The sequence below is a fragment of the Strongylocentrotus purpuratus genome, unplaced genomic scaffold (genome assembly GCF_000002235.5).
Source record: "Strongylocentrotus purpuratus isolate Spur 01 unplaced genomic scaffold, Spur_5.0 spur5_scaffold_20, whole genome shotgun sequence".
NCBI lineage: Eukaryota > Metazoa > Echinodermata > Echinoidea > Camarodonta > Strongylocentrotidae > Strongylocentrotus > Strongylocentrotus purpuratus.
This window is the reverse complement of record NW_022145606.1, coordinates 43,562,913-43,586,892: the sequence shown is the minus strand read 5'-3', so window position 1 is coordinate 43,586,892 and position 23,980 is coordinate 43,562,913. Positions and strand designations below refer to the sequence as shown.

The 23,980-nt window shown below is 40.5% G+C and overlaps 1 protein-coding gene and 1 long non-coding RNA gene across 5 annotated transcripts in view; one reads left to right on the top strand and one right to left on the bottom strand.

Moving 5' to 3' along the window:
• LOC100892411 overlaps window positions 1–10,112 on the bottom strand; it is a 64,368-nt gene extending 54,256 nt beyond the window's left edge. For 2 of the 3 annotated variants that reach the window (XM_030993403.1, XM_030993404.1), the window contains exon 1: window positions 9,746–10,112. In XM_030993403.1, coding sequence (XP_030849263.1) covers window positions 9,746–9,874 — 129 coding nt within the window. In that variant the 5' untranslated portion in view covers window positions 9,875–10,112. The remainder of the gene's footprint in view (window positions 1–9,745) is intronic. The other variant, XM_030993405.1, reaches the window with a different exon arrangement.
• A 9,293-nt stretch (window positions 10,113–19,405) lies between these two features.
• Window positions 19,406–21,801, top strand: LOC115927460. 2 transcript variants are annotated; one of them, XR_004065658.1, is made up of 3 exons: window positions 19,406–19,689; window positions 21,028–21,117; window positions 21,402–21,801. It is a non-coding gene; the product is annotated as an uncharacterized LOC115927460 (long non-coding RNA). The 2 variants fall into 2 exon arrangements; XR_004065657.1 differs by having other exon boundaries at window positions 21,022–21,117.
• Window positions 21,802–23,980: the final 2,179 nt, after the last annotated feature.

Genomic DNA, 23,980 nt, shown 5'->3' with positions numbered 1-23,980 from the left:
AAATGTACAGTGTAAAATACACAAGTAACCACTTGGATCAGTGAAATTAAAACCTTACATAATATACCATCTTCACAGAAAAATGTCCTCATTTTAAAAGATACATCGTATTAACATGCATTTGTTTCCGAAGAAAATGCGTCACATAAAATTTGCTTGAAATACCTGAACGCATCAAATCATGAAGTATTCCTTCTGTACAATTCTCTCTTTTTTTCCCTTTTTTTTTTTTAAGGAACAGCATCTATTCATATTAGGGAAAATTAAACTGTTTAACTTGAAAGGTCACACATATAGCGAATACAAAAAAATGGTATGCTTTCATCAATGAACATCTTTCAAGCAACGTCCTAACTTCAATGGGTTCTATCTTTTTTCACCCTGAAAATTCCAGTCGGATGATTTGTAGACATAAACATTAAATAATTTCCTTTTTTTCCTGTTTCTGTCACAAATGACAAAATATCAAATACTTCATACCCAATTTGGCAATTTTTAACAAAACTATAAACAAAATACATGGCAATGTCTTCACCTAAAGAAAAATATATCACTGTTTCATGAATCACTTAATTTTTTCTTTTTTTAATTTTTTTTTTTTAGAATAAGTTAGCCAATTGAATAATGGAATACAATGTACACAGAGAATATGCATGCATTCTGACATAACTCTTTCAAAACTGTCTCAGATTTAAGGAGACATTATACAAATACCGTGTCTATGGTCGATATAATCTCGACTACACATGATTTATGTAATGAGAAAAAACACATCTTATGAATTCATGTATCAAGAATCTGTTTTAAATCCAAATATCTAAAAACATCACTATAAGTCAAATGACTAAAAATAATGTTCAGAAAACAATGTAAACATGTACACACGTTGACTAATTACATCAATTCCTTTGACACATTTATATAGTCATCGTTGTAAAATAATTCAGGTCAACCCTGTGACCAATACAGTCTGAATCTCACATTCTTTTTTTTCTTTTGGTATCTTAAAATTCAGCACAATTGCAAAATTGCAACAAAAATTGACATTTAAGTCTTTTTTTTTTCTGTAAAAATAAAAAATAGGAGCAAAAATGAGTTCACCCAATTGACGTGTAACTAACAAATTTGATGGAAAAACACATGACAAAATGTTTGAAAGTTTGTCTTCTTCTTTTTCCCGTCTAAACATTAAAAACTGACAATGTAATTCTATCTTTACTGACAAGTCCTACGAAAATATCATAAATCTTCCAAAACGTTCAAAAACCAAGAATTCTATCAATTACATATTATCACAAATAATGGGGCCATGGCGAATGCAAGGTATGACAGCGAAAAGTGAAAATCAGCAAGTCTTTCAATCATCTATCACTATTGCAAACATTAGTTCTCGAAAGTCTTTACAGTTTGTAATCTTGAAACTTGGCGGGTACTTTAACCTGTCGACCAGATCTCGAACGTGCGGATGAGGACGGCTGAGGTTGGGGTTGGTCAGCGGATGAGGACGGCTGATGTTGGGGTTGGTCAGCGGATGAAGTCGGCTGATGTTGGGGTTGGTCAGCTGATGAGGATGGCTGAGGTTGAGGTTGGTCAGCGGATGAGGTCGGCTTAGGTTGCTCAGCTGATGAGGATGGCCAAAGTTGGGATTGGTGAGTCGTCGACCTCAGTTGATATTGGGGTCTGAGTTGAAGTTGGCCAACCGGCGAGGACAGCTGATGTTGGGTTTGGGTAGTCGGCAGGGATGGCCTAGGTTGTTGCTGAAGTGGGGCTGAGTCAATTAGCCTGGATTGGTGGCTAGAATTGGTTGGCTGGTTTGATGCTTGTTGCCGAACAGACAAACTTGACCGTGATGGTTGGTCATGATCTGACTGTCGGTGATGGAGGATGCGTTCTGTTGAACTGGTTGGCTGGTTTGAGGCTTGTTGCCGAACAGACAAACTTGACCGTGATGGTCGGTCATGGTTCGACTGCTCGTGATGGAGGATGCGATCTGGTGGTCGAGATGACCACGTGATGTAGGCTGGTCCATGGCTAGTAGGTTGATTTGACTGCACCTTTCTCCTAGTCTCGTCTTCTGCTGGGGGACCTGGTGGGTACTGTGTCGTTGTCCTCTCAGTCCCATGTATTGACGTAGGCTGTGGGGTTGATGGGGATGGTGGAGTTGACATCACTTGTGGGGCTCTGGCTCGATGCGGTTTTAAACGATTATGATGGACCCGTCGCTTGAACTTTTCATCATGGACATGAACTATGTCATAATTTAGTCCATCATCTGATGAGGAAGATACTCTGAAAGGACCTTTCCAGTTTGGTTCAAGTTTGTTCCTGATGTTGGTTGGGTCATGTAACCAAACAAAGTCACCTGTGTCATACTTTGAAATGCGTTTCTTCACATCATACTGTCGTTTCTGTTGTTGCTGTTGCTGTCGTGTATTTTGTATGGTGTACTCCCATGCTTTTCTCAATCGCTCAGACAGGTTGGTTGTGTATTCGAGGAGTGTCTTGCCAGATGACGATGGAGGGGGGGTTGAACAGGTGATGTTCGCAGGTGTACGGGCTTCCCTGCCATGCATGATGTAGTATGGCGTCAAACCTGTTGAGGCATGAGTACTTGTGTTGTACGCTAACTGGACTTGATTGATGTGAGTGTCCCATTCTCCTCCTTGATGAGAAATGTACTTCGCAAGTTGATCTTTGATGGTGCGATTACAACGTTCGACTATGCCAGCTCCTTGGGGATGATAGGGTGTCGATCTAGACTTTTTGATGCCCAATTTGCTGCATAGTTCTTGCACTAATCTCGACTCGAACTGTCGACCTTGGTCGGTGTGCAAAGTCTCTGGAATACCATGTTCTTTCACATATTCTTCAAACAGATGTTTGGCGATGGTTGGAGCAGTCTGATCTTTCATTGGGAAGATATTGACATATTTGCTGAAATGATCAGTCACAACGAGTATATAGCGAAATCCTCGTCTTGAACTTGGAAGCTCAGCAATGTCGGCAAAAACCATCTCCAAAGGGCGAGTAGTGGTAATGGGACGTAAGGGTGCTTGATGCTTAGGGGTTGGTAACCGGAAAGACTCACAAGCTGTGCATGTGTTGCAGAAATCAGTGATTTCCTTGTTCATGAAGGGCCAATAGCACATTGACTCTGCTCTCTGTATTGTGCGATGAGCGCCGAAATGTCCGGATGATGGGTCACCGTGTAACTCTTGGAGTACCCTTGGAATGAGGGAGTTTGGTACGACAAGTTGGAATGAGAGATTACCAAGCTTGTCTTTCTTCTTCCTGTAGAGTATACCATCTTGGAGGATGAATTTGGGATACTGCCATAAGAGACGTCTAACCCGGGGGTTGTGTCTACGGATCTGTCGAATGGTTGGCCGCTCACCATTGTTGACGCATTCGATGACTGTACTGATGTCTTGATCTAGTTGCTGTTCATGTTGAACATCTACATCACTGTCAAGGATTACACCACGGTAAGGATGAAGGACGTTTGGTGCAGACTGCCTCGTTGAATCATTGGGAGTAGATGCGTCTGTTGATAGTCGTGATCTTGATGAACGAGTCTCGACTGCATTACACAGTGGATTGGTCACCATGTGCTTGAGTAGCTGATCCGTCAATCTTGGAATGACTTGGCTCTCTTGACTCGGGCGTCTAGATAATGCATCTGCATTTCTGTGTGATTGTCCTTTCTTGTGAATAAGGCTGAACGTGTAGGAATTGAGTTCCAATATCCATCGTGTTCTCTTCCCAGTTGCATCGTCTTGAATTGGGAACTTCCTGAGAGCCAAAAGAGGTTTGTGGTCTGTCAGGATAGTGAAGTGTTGGTGTCTCAGATAATGACGAAAATGGCGAACAGCTGTAACAATTGCCCAGAGCTCTCGATCATAGGTAGACCATTTCTTCTGCGTAGCACTGAGAGTTTGGCTGAAGTAGGAGATTACACGTTCTTTACCATCTTGAGTCTGTGAGAGGACAGCACCAACTGCATGAAGGGATGCATCCGAAGATAGGATGAACTCCTTTTCAAAGTCTGGATAGGCGAGGAGAGGTGGATTGGTTAGAGCTTCTTTCAGATGTTGAAAAGCCTTTTCACACTCTGCTGTCCATACAAACTGTTGACCTTTTTGTGTAAGGGTCGACAAGGGAGTTGCAATCTTAGAGAAACTGGGCACAAAACGTCGGTAGAAAGATGCCAGGCCAAGGAAGGATCGGACATCAGTCGGTGTCCTTGGCTGAGGCCAGGACTTGACTTTCTCAACGTTGTTTGGGTCAGGTTTCACTCCTTCGGTGTTGATTATGTGGCCAAGATACGTAACTTCTTTCTTGAAAAAGCCACACTTTGAGGGTTTGAGTTTGAGTCCAGCGTCTCTCAATCGTTGCAATACTTCTTGGAGGTTCTTGCAATGATCATCGAAGTCTTTGCCCATGACTATGCAGTCATCAAGGTATACAAGGCATGTAGACCAGTGGAGGCCATGTAGAACGGCTTCCATGAGACGCTGAAATGTCATGGGAGCGTTGACCAGTCCGAATGGCATGACAGTGAACTGGTAAAGCCCTGTGCCTGTGGTAAAAGCAGTCTTCTCTGTATCTTGGGGATCGAGCTTGACCTGCCAATATCCACTTGATAAGTCCATGACGCTGAAATATGCTGATGAAGAAAGGGAGTCAATTGAATCATCTTGGCGTGGAATAGGGTGAGAATCTCGAACAGTTACTGCATTGAGTTTTCTGTAATCCACGCAAAATCTGTATGTGTTGTCCTTCTTCTTCACCATGACGATTGGGCTCGCCCATGGGCTGAAGCTCTCTTCAATGATGCCTCTTTGCAGAAGTTTGTCCACTTGCTCCTGAATTTCCACTCTCATTGCTGGTGAAGTTCGATACGCCCTCTGTCGTATTGGAGTAGCTGTGGTGGTGTCAATGTGGTGATGAATAATGTCGGTCTGACCAATATCCTGAGACGTCGTGCTGAAAATATCACTGTAGGTCTGAAGAAGATGTTCAGCTTTCTCGTACTCTGTCCTCGTGAGTTCTGAAGAAGGGAGAACACCAGCAACTGGTGACTTGTCTGTCACTTGTGGATCAGCGTCAGTAGTTACGCTCATGATCTTGTATTCCTCTTCGGTATCCCCAGTAATGGAGAAGAATTGACCAAGGCAGGTGTCTGCAGGTAAATCAACTGCTTCGTCAGAGGGATTAATGAGGCGTACTAGAATAAGACCATCTTGAGGCTTGAACAGAGATCTGGCACCGATAACAGGAATGTGATCTTGCAATGTTGGTTCAAAGTAGCCATCATAGTCTCTTGGTATGATGTCGAACTGTGGTGACGACAATCTTCCCTGGACATGAGTTTCGCAGCTTGGGGGAATCCGAGCTTGTCCAACAAGAGAGACTTTACATTTCAGCGGGGCTTGGTATTGCTGACGATCGATGAAGGGAATAACATTTCCAGGCATGTTGAACGATGTTGGCGATATGCAGGCATTCTGGCTGTCAATAAAGTCCCACCCAAGGACAACTGAATGAGTGATGTTGCGTGCAACAACGAACTTGTGTTGTGTAGCCTTGTTCCCTAAGTGCAGAGATGGTACGATTGTTCCAATGTTGTCTACCAGCCCACCTGTGATAGTAGATGCCATGGATGTCAACTTTTCCAACGGGCTCCTTTGCGATGCTGGAATGGATGACAAAAATTTGGCACTCAACAGAGAGATGAATGATCCACTATCTACAAGTGCCAATACATAGACATTGTCGATAACGATCGGGATGTAGGGCGATTTCTTTGGCGAAATAGGTGCTATTCGTATTGGGACCTTGGTGTGTGTAGTTGATGAATGGCCCTCTTCCTCAACTACCAGAAGTTTCCCTGCTGCTGGTCTTCAAAACGAACTTGACGATAGGGAGCCTGTCTATGGGAGTCAACTTGATAACCTGCAGTGGAAGGATGCTGCTGATTTCGGCTGCTAGACGATTCATAGGGCCGTCTAGAGGGTGAAGTCCTAGATTGATATGCATAGCTCCGATTAGGGCTTGGAGATATGCGTCTTGCATATTCAGGAGATCTGCGTCCTGCATATTCTGGAGATATCCGTCTTGCATATTCCGGAGATCTGTGTCTTGAATATTCTGGAGATCGGTGTCTTGCATATTCAGGAGATCTCTGTCTTGCATATTCTGGCGACCTGTGTCTTCGGTAGTCACGGCTTGGTGACGGAGACCCACGACGTTCCATGTGTCTTCCCTCATGGGAGCGTCCTGATGGGCTGCCACCGCGTTGCTGAGATCTGCTAGGCCTTTCAACTGTCTCTAACTTTAAAGACATCCTATCCAGCTTCTTTTCTAACTCGTTGAGTCTTGGCAGTAGTAGTCGTAAGACTGATGATTCTGCAGGCGTCTTGTCCTGGACCCGATCATCTACAGCTGCTACTATACCAAAATCGTGTGCTTGGTGTGCTCTTTCTACACGAAGTGCGATCTTCAAGGCCTCGTCAAAATCAAAGCCTCCGAGCTCGTGAATCTTAACTTGAAGCGGTTTGTCTACTCCGGCAACAAATCGTCGAAATCTCTCACCACCTTTTGCATCGTCATCATAAGACGGGAAAGCCTCTTCTACTAAGGAAGCAATGGCTGATTTCGGCTGCTAGACGATTCAAGTGAATCTTAACTTGAAGCGGTTTGTCTACTCCGGCAACAAATCGTCGAAATCTCTCACCACCTTTTGCATCGTCATCATAAGACGGGAAAGCCTCTTCTACTAAGGAAGCAATGGCTGATGCAAACACCTCTAAAGGCTCACCTGGTTGGCGAGTTCGGGCAGTAATACAAGACTTGAATGTGTCAATAAACTGTGTCCGGCCGAAAACCTGAGAGAGTTTCTCTTTCATCTTCTTGAAATCCTTCTTGTCCGAAGCAGACAAGCTCTCCCACACGATGAAGGCTGATCCTGCTAGTCTTGCAGGAAGGAGGGTGGTTAAGTTGATAGAAGTGTCCGAAAACGCCCGTGCAGCAACTTCAAATCGACGTATCCATTGACGGAAGTCTTTGCCGTTCTCTCCCGTAAACACTTCTGGCAATTCCATGCGATAAGATGCCATACTGTAGGAGTTATAAGTAATCTACTCAACAGATATGATCATCAACAAGATATCAACCCAGTAAAACTTACTGAATGAGTCAATGTGAAGGAGGGGGGGGGGGGGATGGGGGGGTCACTCTGAGTGCAGATGAAGAAAATGCAAACTCAACAGTTGAAATATCTGTGGCGAGCGGCTATGATGGAAGGAGGGTGTATTCTGCAACTGGTTACGTTGCTATGCCAACACGATGTAGAATATGCAGGTTGATATGGCAGAATGCTGTAATGTACGGCAGCCAAAGGCAGACTACGGCATACATGCAGACTGAACGTGATAAGTTGCTAGAAAAATACAGAACTGTATGAAGGGTGAAGAAAAAAAAACCTCAGTCACCGATGAAGGGTGAATGCAGGAATATTCACCAAAATACAGCTCCAGTACGAAGAAGGGTAAAGGAAATCTCACTTACTGATGAAGGATGAATGAAGGAATTCACAAAACTACTGATGTAGGAAGAAATCAAGGCTCAAAAAGTCAAGATGAAACTCCAGTAATCAATGAAGGAGGTTGAATACACACAAACACTAACTGCCTCAGCTTAAAATGAAGGGAGGTCAATCAGTGCAGAAGAAGGGTGATATCATGCTCTCAAACATTCACATTCATATACAGATGGAGGGAGAATTTCACTTTGCAACTCACCACTAAAAACACTGCAGGAATTTCTACATATGAAGGAAGGCTGCAATTACAGTGTAGTGCAGAAAAACCACTGCTGGCACCAGTTGTAAAGTCCCACCCAAAACAAAAGTGGTCTCACATGGTTGAGGACTTGAGCTGCACTATAGATTTTTATTCCAACCACAAAATGGCTGCCAAGATGGCTGACATGCAGTCCATCAAACAATAATAACCAATCACAAGATTGGACAATAAGTAGGTAACCAATAGAAAAGCTTGTAAAAGATAGAGTGCCATGTGCCATGTGTGCTGGGTTGAATAGCTAAGAGATAAGGAAGAGTGTGTGTGTGTGTGGTGCTATAGCAGGTAATGTGCATGAGGATGAATGAATAGGGACAGAACAATAGAAGCCAAGAGCTAGCAGACAGGAGAGAATGAATGTAGGTCAGGAGTGCGCTAAAGCATATCGGAGTGGAAAACTAAATGTACAGTGTAAAATACACAAGTAACCACTTGGATCAGTGAAATTAAAACCTTACATAATATACCATCTTCACAGAAAAATGTCCTCATTTTAAAAGATACATCGTATTAACATGCATTTGTTTCCGAAGAAAATGCGTCACATAAAATTTGCTTGAAATACCTGAACGCATCAAATCATGAAGTATTCCTTCTGTACAATTCTCTCTTTTTTTCCCTTTTTTTTTTTTTTTAATAAAAGATGGGCGCATTGAGGAGTTCACCCAATTGGGTGGGACTTTACAACTGGTGGCAGCGGTGGGATTCGAACCCACGCCATCGAAATGACTGGTTTGAGGCACCAGTCATTTCGATGGCGTGGGTTCGAATCCCACCGCTGCCACCAGTTGTAAAGTCCCACCCAAAACAAAAGTGGTCTCACATGGTTGAGGACTTGAGCTGCACTATAGATTTTTATTCCAACCACAAAATGGCTGCCAAGATGGCTGACATGCAGTCCATCAAACAATAATAACCAATCACAAGATTGGACAATAAGTAGGTAACCAATAGAAAAGCTTGTAAAAGATAGAGTGCCATGTGCCATGTGTGCTGGGTTGAATAGCTAAGAGATAAGGAAGAGTGTGTGTGTGTGTGGTGCTATAGCAGGTAATGTGCATGAGGATGAATGAATAGGGACAGAACAATAGAAGCCAAGAGCTAGCAGACAGGAGAGAATGAATGTAGGTCAGGAGTGCGCTAAAGCATATCGGAGTGGAAAACTAAATGTACAGTGTAAAATACACAAGTAACCACTTGGATCAGTGAAATTAAAACCTTACAATAGCTATAGTCAAAGAATTCTCAAATGATGCACTATAGTCTCAGTCTCAGATCCTCATGATCATTACGGTATATGGTAGATAACTTAATTCACACAGGCTTGCTCGCCCGCCTGAACCCGTATGCAATTGTAGCGGTTTAATGTAACCTGTGATAAAGTGTATACTAGTTTATCACAGGTTTCATATCAACGTTTTTCTGAAAAATACTCCTAAAATAACGAGAAAATTGACATGAAACAGGTAATAAACATAACAAATTTTAACTCCTGATCTTTATTTAAACATTTGGGTATGTGGGGTATCCATGCCGGCGCGGAGTTAGGTCAAATTTTGAATAGGCTTCTGAAATATAGCGCCACATATTCTTATAAAACAAATAATACACATAATTTTGTTCGGCTATCGCCTCGGGCGTGGTATAGACCGGACTGTTCCAAAGTCAAAGGTACCTTGATTTTTTGAGTGGGTAATTCTTACAATGCCCTCACTACTGCATCATCATCAATAATGATCTGTCAGTTTATGACAGGTTCAGTGACCCATTCAAAATTCTATATCAAGTGTCTCTCCATATGCATATGCTGTGTATTATTTGTATACTACCTTTTGCATTATCATTATGTTATGGCTATGCATTATTAGTATATTACAACATACCGGTGCATTGTTTGCTGTCCCTCCCAATGCTCGGATCTTCGTCATAATATTCCTCTTGCTCCTCGGCTCCGTGAACCCCGATAAAAGAAATTCAAATGGGGCTGCTACTCCGGCAGCCATCTCGCCCATGCCCCTTGTTTTAGGTTATATATCTAGGCCTAATTATTGGGTTGCAGTTCTAATTCTTGAAACCATCAATTTGAATAATCCGATCCGATTGCTGACACTCTGACGGGCTCGAGGCGAGGTCTACGTCGTCGCGTGGAGTCGAGTCGGCTAGCTGGTGCGGTGGTACGTGCACGGTATAGCTGTTATACATGTCAATTACGGCAAACGCGCAGCGGCGATGCGAAGTGCAAATGCGTACAGAGAGCTGTTGGGGGAATCCCCCGCAGAATGCAGGTTTTTCATTGGTTATCGGGGGGGGGGGGGCTATGGTGTGACGTCATCAAAAATCTAATTTTAGAATTTCTCAATTTTTTGTCTTCATTTACCAAAAGAGCATCAAAAACAGGCGCGTAGCCAGGGGGGACGGTGGGGGCGGTCGCTCCCCCAAACGCCCCCCCCCCCCCCCAAAAAAAAAAGAGAAAGAAAGAGAGAAAAAAAAGTAAGAGGACGTAGGAAAAAAAAGGGAAAAGAAGTCGAGAACGAATCGTCTTCTTTTAATGAAACGTCAAAGCTTGCGGGAGGGGCGGACTGAATTCAGACAAGGATTATGAGTCGAGAAAGGTACAACGAATCGTCTTTTTTCAAAGCTTTCACGCTTCGCAAACGGGAGGGGGGAAACTCCCCCTTCCCTGCACCCAATCCCGTATACCAGCGTGCCCATTGAGTGGCGTTGTGTGTGGCTGCTGGCAAGCCAGTACCACTATGGAGGAAGAAGTCTTCTACGATTCAACCTGTATAATAATCTCGAAAATGATCAGCCAGTTGCACCGGAAGAGTCCTCAATATCATTAAGTAGGGGTGTAGGAGCAGGCGCGGATCCAGGATTTCTTAGGGGGGGGGGGCCCAAATTTGGAATTTTGCGAGCCAAATATTGGTACGTAATGGTGACCAACAGTAACGTAATGCGGGGGGGGGGGGGGGTCAGTGCAGGGAGGGGCGAGTTTCCCCCTCCCTCCTCCGCGAAACGCGGAAGCTTTGACGTTTCATTAAATTATTAGAGAAAGAAGACAATTCGTTGTACCGTTCTCGAAAAAAATTCTCGTCTGAATTAAGTTTTTCACCTCACGCGCGAAGCGCGAAAAATTTTACGATTTATTTAACTATTAGAGAAAGAAGACGGTTCGTTGTAGAGTTTTCGACTCTTAATCCTCGTCTGAATTCAGGTTCCCCCCCCCCCTCCGCGCGAAGCGCGGAAGCTTTTAAGTTTCTTTCAATCATTAGAGAAAGAAGACGATTCGTTGTACCGTTATCGAAAATAATCCTTGTCTGAATTTAGATTTTTCCCCTCCCGCGCGAAGCGCGGAAGCTTTTACGTTTCATTAAATCATTCGAGAAACAAGACGATTCGTTGTACAGTTCTCGACTCTTAATCCTCGTCTGAATTCAGGTTTCCCCCCCCCCCCCCTCCGCGCGAAGCGCGGAAGCTTTTAAGTTTCTTTCAATCATTAGAGAAAGAAGACGATTCGTTGTACCGTTATCGAAAATAATCCTTGTCTGAATTTAGATTTTTCCCCTCCCGCGCGAAGCGCGGAAGCTTTTACGTTTCATTAAATCATTCGAGAAACAAGACGATTCGTTGTACAGTTCTCGACTCTTAATCCTCGTCTGAATTCAGGTTTCCCCCCCCCCTCCGCGCGAAGCGCGGAAGCTTTTAAGTTTCTTTCAATCATTAGAGAAAGAAGACGATTCGTTGTACCGTTATCGAAAATAATCCTTGTCTGAATTTAGATTTTTCCCCTCCCGCGCGAAGCGCGGAAGCTTTTACTTTTCATTAAATCATTCGAGAAACAAGACGATTCGTTGTACAGTTCTCGACTCTTAATCCTCGTCTGAATTCAGGTTTCCCCCCCCCCCTTTTCTGCGCGAAGCGCGGAAGCTTTGACGTTTCATCAAAATATTGAAGAAAGAAGACGATTCGTTGTACTGTTCTCGACTCTTATTCCTTGTCTAAATTCAGGTCCCCCCTCCCGCGGAAGCTTTCAATTTTCATTAAATCATTAGAGAAAGAAGACGATTCGTTGTACCGTTCTCGAAAATAATCCACGTCGGAATTTAGTTCCCCCTCTATCCCGCGCGAAGCGCGGAAGCTTTTGTTTCATTAAATCATTAAAGATTCGTATTATAGTTCTCGCCTCTGAATCCTCATTTGAATTCAGGTTCCCCCCCCCCCCCCCCCAAGCTTTGACGTTTCATAAGATTAAGAGAGAAAGAAGACGATTTGCTGTACCGTTCTTGATTCTGAATTTCAAAGATATCCTTTGTCTGCTCCTTTTTCTTCCTACGCCCCCCCCCCCCCCCCCTGGCTACGTGCCTGCGGTCCGATAAACACATTTTGATACCTTGTCCGACCCTGCAAGCTCAGGTGTTTAAGGCAATAACTTACGGTCAGATAAGCATTCAGGGGCCCGCCTTAGGGCCCCTGGTGGGGTCGAGACGGCGGAGCCGGCCCCGGAAGCTCAGGGGTTTTAGGCGTTTAACTAAGGTCCGATGAGCATTTTTTTTGTATACCTTATTATTTTGTGACACTGGCAGGACACTATTGGCGTGGGGTACAGGGGGCAGAGCCCCCCGAAATCAGGGGTTTTAGGCATTAAATTACCGTCAGATAAGCATCTATGGGCCCCCGTAGGGCCCTATAGGTGGAGTCCATGGGGGCAGAGCCCCCGGAAGATTAGGGGTTTTAGGCATTTAATCCAGTTCAGATGAGCATATTTTGATGCCTCATTATTTTTTAACACGGGCAGTTAACTATTCTCTCTTTCTTGCTCTCATTCTATTTTATTTCTCTTTAATATACTTTTTCAAAAAAAGTGTAGGGGGGGGGGAGGGAGCTCGAGGCTCCCGATCCCTGCCGTACCTCGGGCCCTGACATGTAGGAATATCAAGAATCATATTTCTTGCCTGGCTGTAAATTTAGGAATTTGTCATTTTCCAACAAACACATACAAACGTATAATTTACTAAAAAGTGAGGAAAAATCTCGGAAATTAAGTAATTTCAGCATTATTTGTAATCCACCGTTGTGGAATTAGAAAGAAACCACGTTTGAATTTGATTTCCCCCAAGCCCCCCCCCCCTATCCGTACGCCAGTATCTCCTCTTTTCCTTTTTTCTTTCCCTTTCCTTCTTTCTCTCTTATTTTTTTGATTAGGGGGGGGGGGGGGTCAACAGCCTGGGAGGCAAGGCTCTTTCGGCCCCCCCCCCTCCGATCTCCTTCTTTCCCCTTTTCTTTTTTCTTCCTCTTTTTTCTTTTCCTTTCTCTCCTCTTTCCCTTTCCCTTCTTTTCCTTTCTTCTCTCTCTCTTTTTTTTTTTTTTTTTTTTTAGCGGGGGGGGGGGGGGCCAAGGCCCGCTCGGCCCCCCCCCCTGGATCCGCGCCTGTGTAGGAGCGACTCAGAACAGCCCATTGCAGCTGCATGAAATCTTCACTGGCATGCTCGGAATTATGCCGCTTTATAGGTCTAATTATATAAGGGCGATGTCCACTGCCAAAATCTAATGAATGAGACATCAGAAGAGAGTGACAGTGACATTAGCAGTTGTGAATACTAGTAAGATTTGCAGGGGCAGCGATCCCCACGGAAAATTTGAAGAAATGCCAAAACAACAATGTATTGCAAATACTGACTAAAGACTGCAACACACTTTTAGGCTCTGATTGAAGGGCCCAAGAGTGCAGCATTTAGACAAATAAAATGCAAAATCTTCTCGCTCGGGAGCTATGCTCCCTCTCAGTCTCATAATATCCTTAAAAATGTACAAGTAAATATTGTAGAAAAGTGGAATGTGAAAAAATTATATCACTTTTTTTTGTATCTATAGTTTTGCTAAGGAATGTAATTTTTTAATACAACAAAACTTCAGAAACATGTCGGATCAGCACCCTCGAATTGACAAGAAACAATAACAAAAAACAAAAAAAGTATATAAAAAAAAAGGTTCCTTGCTCTCTAGCCTGGACTATATCAAATAGTTGACAGGAAACTCCACTGAGGCGCGCCGGAAGCAGTTCGGGGTAGGGAGGGGGGGGGCAAACGTTGCAGGGGGCTCACCTTCCAGGGGGAAGTGGCGTAATGAGCAAAAACAGTTAGGAAGGATGGGAGGCATGAAAAATCTGCATCACCACCACTCTTACACGTTACATGCATGTGTTGGCGTGATCGAAAAACTAGAGAGTCGAGCAAATCTATGAGTCTCTCAATGCCAAACTTACAACATCATTACTGTGGTAAATATGTTATGATGATGTCTCCTGTTTCACATGAAAACTAAATATTAGTAAAATTTAGTTAAAGAATAAAACCCAAATTAAGCAAAATTGCCCGAAATCGTCTATTCGGGTGTGTCTTCTATTGCTCAAGACGGCTATCTTAAAGGTTCGAAATTGCTAAAACTCGAGAGCGTCCGGGAGCTAATTATAATTTGCGCCCCCGTCCCCCCCCCCCTCCCTTTAAGAAAAGATCAGCTAGCTCGCGCCCGCGCTCGTCATTCATTTTGCAAATGAGGTGTTTCATTAAATGGACGCCGTCTAGCTGCATCGAATCGTGCAGACGTGCACAAATATTAAAACGAGCTAATAATGAAATTCATTTGTGTATTTAATTTGCATATTTCACACGCTCTCCCTTTTTTGAGAAATTAGGGAAACATTTTAGTTTGATTGCATATGGCGCACGGAATTTAGGGAGTAAATGCGGTACGTATACCTCATTTATTTATGGCATATAATTTTCACTAGGCCTACTAAAAAGGATGTTACAAATTAATTTGTTCCCCGCGAAATTGAGGAGCGAGTGCACTTAACTGAAAAAACACAGAAACTTAAAAGTTGGTATTCGGGCAAAAGGGTTTGGCGTTTATGCATGCACACCCAACCTGGCAAAACTGTGCCCTTTTTATGACTACCCATGTAGGATTCGTCGTGGTGGGAACAAATACTTGCCTGTTCACGTGCTCATAATGCTATACTTGTCTGCCTATAGTTAAGCCAGTGATATGTTCCTGGATCGTGACTCGATCATAAAGGCTTTGCTTTGGAAAGATATTCAAAAAAATATTATTATATCCAGGCTGGATATAATAATATTTTGTTGAAGCATAAACTATATAGCTTTCCAAAGCAATTAAGCCTTTACGAGTCAGGGAGTACTTTGCATACATGACACATGAGATAAACAAAGAGGTTTTTCTTTCATATTCACTAATAGGTGATTACAAGTAACTTCTATTATTACCGGAATATTCTAATTAATGATTTTTAATTTTAAAAAACGCTATTATACATTTACTACAGCAGGACATGCATATTTATATATAAATTATATACCATCTGTTTACTATAATTCATCGTCTCCATTATTAGTTTCATTGCAATGATGTTATGTACAATTCATAGTTCATTTTATTTCTTCTTTCACAAATAGAATTTCAAATAAAGTAACTGGAACAGCAGATTATCAATATAATAAACATAATTTGAAGTACAATAGTAATGTTCAACATACAACTCTTAATGTTAACTATAGAAATTCTATAGAAAAGTTACTTATGTAAGATCATGTTCTGTAGGCCTACATGAAAGAAATAGGAGACCTCTAGAAGCATGGGCTTGTTAGAGCAAGCTAGGTCCCCAAACAGCTACCTGAATGCTTTAATTTCTTTGAAGAAAAAAATACTCAACAACTAAACTATACCTTAACAGACCAGAAGTAATTACACATGGGAAATATCTACAAAAGAGATAGATTGATGTATTATGAAAAGGAGAAAATGGGGAGATAAGGATCATGGAGAGCGAAAGCGCAAAACAGAACAAAACAACAACAGAGAAAAATTGAGAAGGAAGACAAATATATGTAGGAGAAATGGTGAATGGTTCATGTACAATTGTACATGAACTAAGAATTAAATGATTGTGTCAATTATTTTGAATATTAAAACCTGTGATCACAGGTTGTGATCACAGGTTGTATTCAAAATCTGCAGTGTATTCCATTTCCTTGTTCTTCCAGCATATGCACACTGAGCCACAGGGATTGCGAATAGAAAGATGGAGAGGGCGAGAATACCATTTCAATTCTGATTTGCCTAATAAGAGATACTGTACAATTGGGTGTATCCATCGAAATCCAAGTAAGTAGAAGGATTTTCCGAGACCGCTGAATTGCACCGCCGTGCGCCATCTTGGATAGAACGAGCGTTGTGAAAGCGAACTGCGACTACGTGCTATGTGTATGCTCAACTTTCGTCTGCAAAATGCCATATTGTGCAGCTTTCAACTGCACCAGTCGCCTTAAAAGAGGCTCTGGAATAACCTTTCATAGTTAAGTGATCACTTCATTAAAAACATGGCAAAAATAAAAAGTTTTGCATGATAATCCGAACGCAGAAAGCCACAGACTAAAGCGTGTATTTGTACATAGGTCCCATCTATTCATTTCCATGTTTGTGAACTGTTTTCGCTCGAGTTCAATGACATCGGCTATGAACTATCAAAAATATTGAATTCCACAGAGCTGCAAAGTATTATAAACCGATAATATCGAATACATGATATCCAGAGAATACTGTACTGTTTTGTGTGTTTTTTTTTTTGGGGGGGGGGAATCATTGGGGCATAAGCAGGTCACTTTCTTTCTTTGACTTGGTGAAACTTGGTTCAAGTTAATTTGAAGATTAACTTGAACTTATGAACATGTTGCATCGCGGCGCTGGTATTAATAGTGACACAATTTCCCCTGAATCGTCAGACTTTCAAGCATTATTGTAAGAAATTTACTGGAATTTACTCAAAATTTACACCTTAATTTTGGACATTTAAATTGTTGTAAAACACAAGAAATTTTACTCATCAAAGTTGGTCATTGTGAAAGTTACGACCTGTCAGTCATGGCAGTTAAAGAAGCTATCTGCATGAACCTTCCTACGTCCTCTAAAACTTACTCCTCAGATGAATATGTGTAGATTATGTAGTGATTTCATATGGCCTAGTCATAGTAAAGCACAGCACTTGAAATACAAATCAAGACAAAAAAACACCAGGCAATATTTTGCGAAGCTCCCATTATTCTGGTACATGTATATCTTTAAAGACATAAATATACATTTTGAAATATTTGGGGATTTCTGCTGTAAAAGGGTAAAAAATTGGTCAATCTTATTTATGTGTATTTTTTTACATAATATTTCACCATTGATGAAATAAATATACTAATTCAAACAGACTATTTCATCTTCTCCTTCCCACTGAAATGACAGAATGTGCACTACAGGGATAATATTTATTACGATGTTTGCCCTATTGGTCTATTTTGTGTTTTATCACATCTAGGCTTACCCAGAGAGAAAGGAATTGTGTGATTCTATTATTGACACTAGCCTGTCTTCTGTCTGACAGGTTTAGGTATAGTTTGAATCTGATTGCATAAATTAGATTTGAGATTAGAATTTGCGAAAGAGGCATCAAAGAAATAAAAAAAACAACTGGATTATTGTCAACGTGTTTCAGGGAAAGGGATTTTCTTTAAATTTTGTATTTTTAACTTGACTCTGATCAATATGGTTCCCAAAGCTATTTACAAATTATTGTGCGTATGTTTCTTGATAATGGATAATGTATTCGGTGATGGCATAGTGCCACATACATGTGTGTACAAACAAATTGTTTCGTCAAATTAGATAAGGAAGTCACTCATTATGTTGTATGAAAATCTGTATACAGAGGTTTACGGTGTATGCAAACGATCCCTGTTTTGTTATAAAATATTGTCCAATGATTTTATTGTTCAATGTGCAGTGTCATCTATTCTACACTATTGAATTCAAACTGTAGTTGCAATGGTTGTATCCATGTTTACCAACTGAAAGAGCTTGAGCTAAATGAAAGTTGCAACTTTCATCTAGAGTAAAAATCTGTTTTAAAAGTTTTCACTGAAATAAGATGAATCCATACATTGCTTCATGAACAAACCAAAGAGAGGGAAATACTGATTCATATGTATTATATCTTGTTGATGTCTAGTTTTTTAATATGTTCAAGTTTTGAGTGCTAAAAGGGAGAAAATCTTGCCTTTTGTACATTGTAGTCAGTCAAATGCAAATGTACATGTGATTATTTCTCTGTGTGTTAAAATGAATAAGAAATCTGCCGGTATAAACATAATGTGCCATGATTGCTTGCTTGAGGAACGTTTTTTCCACACCATTGAGGATTTTTTTCTTCATATCCACCATTGCAATAGTTCATGGATGTTTTGATATGTACTGTATACATTCATGTAATACATAGCGCAATGCCAAGGTTAAAAAAAAAAACTTAATAAAGATGAAAGTATTCACAATTATGTGGAAAGACATGTGAATAGTTGCCACAATGTGTCATTACTTAACACTTCTTAGACAAATCTTTAATATGCCTATATGGAATGAAAATAATATCTGGCAGCTATTAATGTTAGCCTCCCAAGGGAAAGAAAAGATATTAATATTCAGTGGGCCTACTTCTGCAGTGCCAAGAATCAAAGGGATAGAGAAAGAGAGAGGGGAGAGAGACAAAAAGAGAGAGGGGGAGAGTGAAAGAAAAAGGGGGAGAGAAAAAGAGAAGGGGATAGAGAGAAAGAGAGAAAGAAAGGGAGAGTGAAAGAAAAAGAGAGGGAGAGAGAGAAGGGGATAGAGAGAAAGAGAGAGGGAGTAGAGAAAGGGGTAGAGAGAAAGAAGGGGAGAGGGGGAGTGTGAAAGAAAAAGAGAGGGAGGGAGAGAAGGGGATAGAGAGAGGGGGAGTGGGAAGAGAAACACAAAGACTGAGAATTTACGAGTGTGTGTAAAGAGAAAGTGGGAGTGATTTATATAGATAGAGCCTAAATAATTTGATATATTCTTTCTATCACAGAAAGAGACAAAACTAGCCTAATACCACAAATGAAATTTAACAAATAGTCTGGCTCTTTTAGTCTTTATGCAAAAAAAACCCTAAAATTTCAACTCCCCTACTGTCCAAGCTGCCGCTCTTATTCCAATATTCAAGTCATCAAACATCTGTATGGGACTTGGAAAAGGGCATAAACAATATATGTAAAGATATTTTTCACCAAAACTAACAATAAAACCCTGGTTTCTGGACGTCCCTTCCTCCAATTGCAACAGGAGCTTGTACACAATACGTATGCGCAGGCGATTTCTTGTACTACGCAAAATGGCGGCGGGCGCACTCGAGCGGTGCCATTGCGCTGCGTGAAACGTGAACGGACACAATCCTTCTACTTGGTTTGAGTTCGTTGGGTGTATCGCCTCCGATACACCCAATTGTACAGTATCTCTTATTAGGCAAATCAGGGCGAGAATACCATTTCAATTCTGATTTGCCTAATAAGAGATACTGTACAATTGGGGGTTCCATGTCAGGTCACCCAATGTCAGCCCGCCCCCTTACAAAGTCGCCCTCAATTGGTCATGTCGCCTCCCGATTTTTTGTGCCGAATTTGGGATTCTTGGTCAGCTCGCCCCCACTTTTTTGGTCATCTCGCCCCCTAATTTGTTGTTTTAATTTGATGTATTTTACAAGTTCAAAGTCAAGCCATTTTTAGTTCCTTGCATCTCAGTACTATGTTATTACTTTGTTATCACTAAATATTGAAAATTTTCCTCGTAACTGCATATTTTCGAGGATATTTGCATCTAAGTTTCCACCGGCTTACGTAGTACTAGTACTACCTCATCGCTCGTTCTGACTCGACTGGCTTAGTTCTAGTGACGGAGCTTACGGATGAATGCTTGAATTCAGGTAAAATAAACTTGAATACAACCATATTTTCTGTATTTGTAATGAAAGAAAGTGTTCTCACAGTGAAAAGTTGGTAAAAGTTAAATTTTCAAACTGCTACATTTCAACTCTAGACTATTGAATTATTCATTCGGAAGTTAGCGCTGCTGCGGCCTGCGCCTGCATGTACTGGCCGTACAACCGCGCACTCGCACCGGCGTTATTTTTGTAAACAACACACCCCAAATCCAACACAGACAGACTAGACACACAAAAAACAACATGAGCGAAGCTACTTAGACTAGTCTATTTGCATCTGGCCCATTCTGGGATTAATGTAGGTCTATAAATTTGTTTTTATGTATGTGTTTTGACAGTATTTGATAGGTAATGTACCGGTATGGCAATAAAATTCATTGAAATGTAAGAAATTCTTTTATGGTAAGATTGGGTTATCAACTTATCATAGATTTTTTGTAATTAACAACAAACGCTAACACCACAACGCTGTTAACAGTAACACAGACAAACAACAACATGAGCGAAGGTTTTTTGCAATACAGCTTCTTATATGCATCTGGGATTAATACATTTAATTTATGCATACATTTGTGTGTTTATGTATGTGTTTTGACAGTATTTGATAGCAGGGGCGGCGCGCCACGCCACGCAGGGGGTGTCTGAGGGCATAAATGGCTCGCTTTGCCTTTGGTGCATACTTTTTGCAAAATTAAAAAGAATACAGTCTTAAGTTCAGCTAACAGGACAAGAACGCAGGGGTGTCTGAGGGGGGATGTGCCCCACTCAGTTTATAGATTTTTTTTAAAAATTGATGCATAAATTGCTTGATTTGGTGCATAATTTTTGCAAAATCAAAAAGAAAACAGTCTTAAGTTCAACTAACAGGAACAAAAACGCAGGGGGTGTCTGTCAAGCAAAGAAGGACATGAATGAACATTTAATTAAAAATTGAAAATTAGATACAGTCCTGCCCTGAAAATGAATAAATGGCACCATCCGAAAAAGGAATACTTTTGGTTTGAGACTGAAGTAATCATGAGTAGCTAGTCTACCTTTTGGGGAACAATTAATGTCCACATATTTAGCTTAGTTTCTCTCATTATCTGTACTCTGTGTCTGTAATATCCAAAGGCAGCACTTTAGGACCCTTGGTCCCTCACCCTATACAAAAATTCTTGTAAACAATTGTTCTTGATACCAGCAAATGTTGCCCAACTCCACTTCATATTTTAAAGAATTTTCCAAGCAAGCACCATACTAGATGATGTACATGTCTCACTACCTACACTTCAGTGGTAATGAAATTATGATGATGTTTTTGCTTTCACTTAGTTGCAGATGCAGTAGATACAATTTGCACTTATATGAAGGAAGCACTGGGAAAGTAATCTACTTTTCAAGAATGCCACAGGCCAGAAACAAATCCAGGTGAGATTAGTTTCATGATCTGTTCAGGAAAATCACACTTCAGCAGCAAAGTACTAAGCACACTCACTGCGTATGTGCATTGGGGTGGTTGTTGTCTGGTAGGGGCAATTGGAAAATTCTATTTTGGGGTAATAGGGGCAATTGAAAACTTCTGTTTGGGGTCAGTTATGCCTAGTAATTAATTTGAGGTACAAAAAATAATATTGGATTCATTTCCTTACCTCTGCTTGCAAAAAAATGAAAGAAAATAACGTGTAATTATTTCTTTCATTCTACAAAATTAGATTGGATACAGGGACCGACATGCTGGGAAGATGGGTCCTTGATAATTCACTGAACACAGAGCTGCAGATGTGACTTGGCATAGTGACCTAAGAGTGGGAGCGGTATGGAACCGTTGAAGCAATTCACCGAACACTGTTGAAGCAATTCACTGAACACAGTCAGAGCTGCATGTGTGACTTGGCATGGTGACCCTTAAAGTCTCCTGACGGCTCCGATTGCGATTCTGATGATGAACCATTGTCTATGCTTCTGAGCGAGTCAAAAGGTATCTTCTTTCCTTCTTGATTGTCTCCCAATAGTTAAAATTTAAGATATTCTTAATTGTTTTTTAATGCTTAGGTCCCTTAGTTAAGGGAATGAGTGGCCCTATCGAGGTCAGCATCTAAGTTGTTTTTTTAAATCCTTAAAGGTAAAGACCAGTATTGGAAACGCCCCAATTTCAAAAAATGAAATGGAAGCTCTCATTACCAATCATGTCAAAGAATATGTTTTGACTAATACATGATGATAAAAAATTTGCCGGGAAACCGCCTACTAATTCATATATTTGGTAAATTTGTTTCTCTCATGGTCTGGTGAGAGATATATCGTAGTCCCATATACATCTTTCTGTGTATAGTGCTTGTAACTTTACAAAGAATGGGCCAAATTTCTTATCATTTTGATGATTCCAGAACCTTGCAGATGCTAGATGCTAGATGATCAACCTTTTCTGATCGATTCCACAACGTTTCTTTCACAATGCAATCGCATGACCATTACTGGTCTTTACCTTTAACAACAAATGCCAATACTAAGGTGATACCACATTAAGTATTTAATTTATGAAGAGACTCTCCAAAAGTGGGTACCAAAACTACACACAATAATTTCGCCCGATCATAATGCACTGTAAAGTTTCCCTTTCATAATTGAAATTCTGATAATGGTTTTCTATTGATTTTGACTTGGACTTTTTAAATTATGATATTTCTTTCTCTTATTTCCTTTTGCTTTCAAGCAGTCCAGATCAAGAATCTTCGTTGCTTCAACCACTATCGCTTGGATGACATACGTGTGAAGAAACTTGAAAAACTTGTGTTGAAGAGCATGCTTGAGAAACTAGAATCAATTACATTGATCGTTTTGGCAATGCTTCAATGTTTCAATACCTCAATCTCTCTTTTATACTGTTTGATTTTAGACATTTTGAATATCATAAATAAAGCAAGCTCCACTCATAATTGTAATTGTGTGTAGTAATTGCAATTAAATAGATCCATTTAAAATCAATGAATTGCAAACTGGTAACATTTTCCATGATTTCTGAAACAATGAACTGAATGGTCATACAGGTGTTTGGTAAACTTTGTAGCGTTTGAGACTGTGTACTAAATTTTATTGAAATATCCTAGAAAGAGATTGTGTAAACTGACTTGTTTCTGATACTCTACTCACAAGATATTTATGAAAAACAGAGATGAACAAAAAAGTAACGATGATGATTATATTAGTCTTTTTTCCTATTGAAAAACTTCATGATACATGTAGTACATGTATGTCAAGCATTTTGTATGTCACATGTGGCATTTCCTCCCTACGATTGCTGAACAAACATGATAACCAGGACATGTATAACGAATTAGATAAAGACATTTTAGCATATTTACAAGTACTGTATAATGAATGAAATAACCTTCGTATTCCGTGGATGTATACCTGATGAGTCTTTTCGAAAAACCCTAGATGTATTTCAAAATGCAATACAGTATTGATGATAATTGATGATGATATGTTTGGTATGAATTATTTAATATTTTTGAATTTATGCTCTATTTGCCACTTGCTGTTCTGGTTCCAAATGTTTGAATTAAAACTGCTCAGTCGAAATTCATTTTCCGTGTTTATATTGCAGAGTTGAGTAGTTAACTACAGATTATGGTCAATGATCAATACTGAATCTTTTTCCTTCATTCAAAAATATTTCTTAACATATTTGCTTTATTTCCTATGTGAAAAAATATATTTAGCTAGGCCCCTCTCTAAAAAATTTAAAATTCCTCATAGGAATAGAGTAGCAAAAGCCCTAATATCACCCGCATGAATTTCAACAAGAAATGGCAGAATTTGTGTGATATTAAGGGGAGATGCAGGGGGTAAAGAGAGAGAAAGAGAGAGAGAGAGGGGGGGGGGGGGGGGGAGGGGAGACTACTTGAACGTGTTCTTGAGTGGAAAGTATATAGTAACTTTAGTGCAATCGTTAGTCCCTACTACATACAATGTACCTGATAATTACACCTCAAAGAATATTAAATACATAATATCCATTTTTAGCTTAAGATTAAAGAGAATATAGTTTATTAATCATTTTAAAAGCACTTGGTAGAAACAAAGCTGATTGTGCTTTCCAATATGTGCTATTGATAGTTAATTTATTGTGAACCATAGCTTCGTGAACAAAAACTGACATCATACATCTAACATCATAATTATACAAAGAAGAAAAGGTGCTCTTATTTTATCCATACATCTATTAACAAGTAATTTTGCCGTATTTCAGTCTCTATCTCATGAAATTGCTTCACACAATAAAAATCCC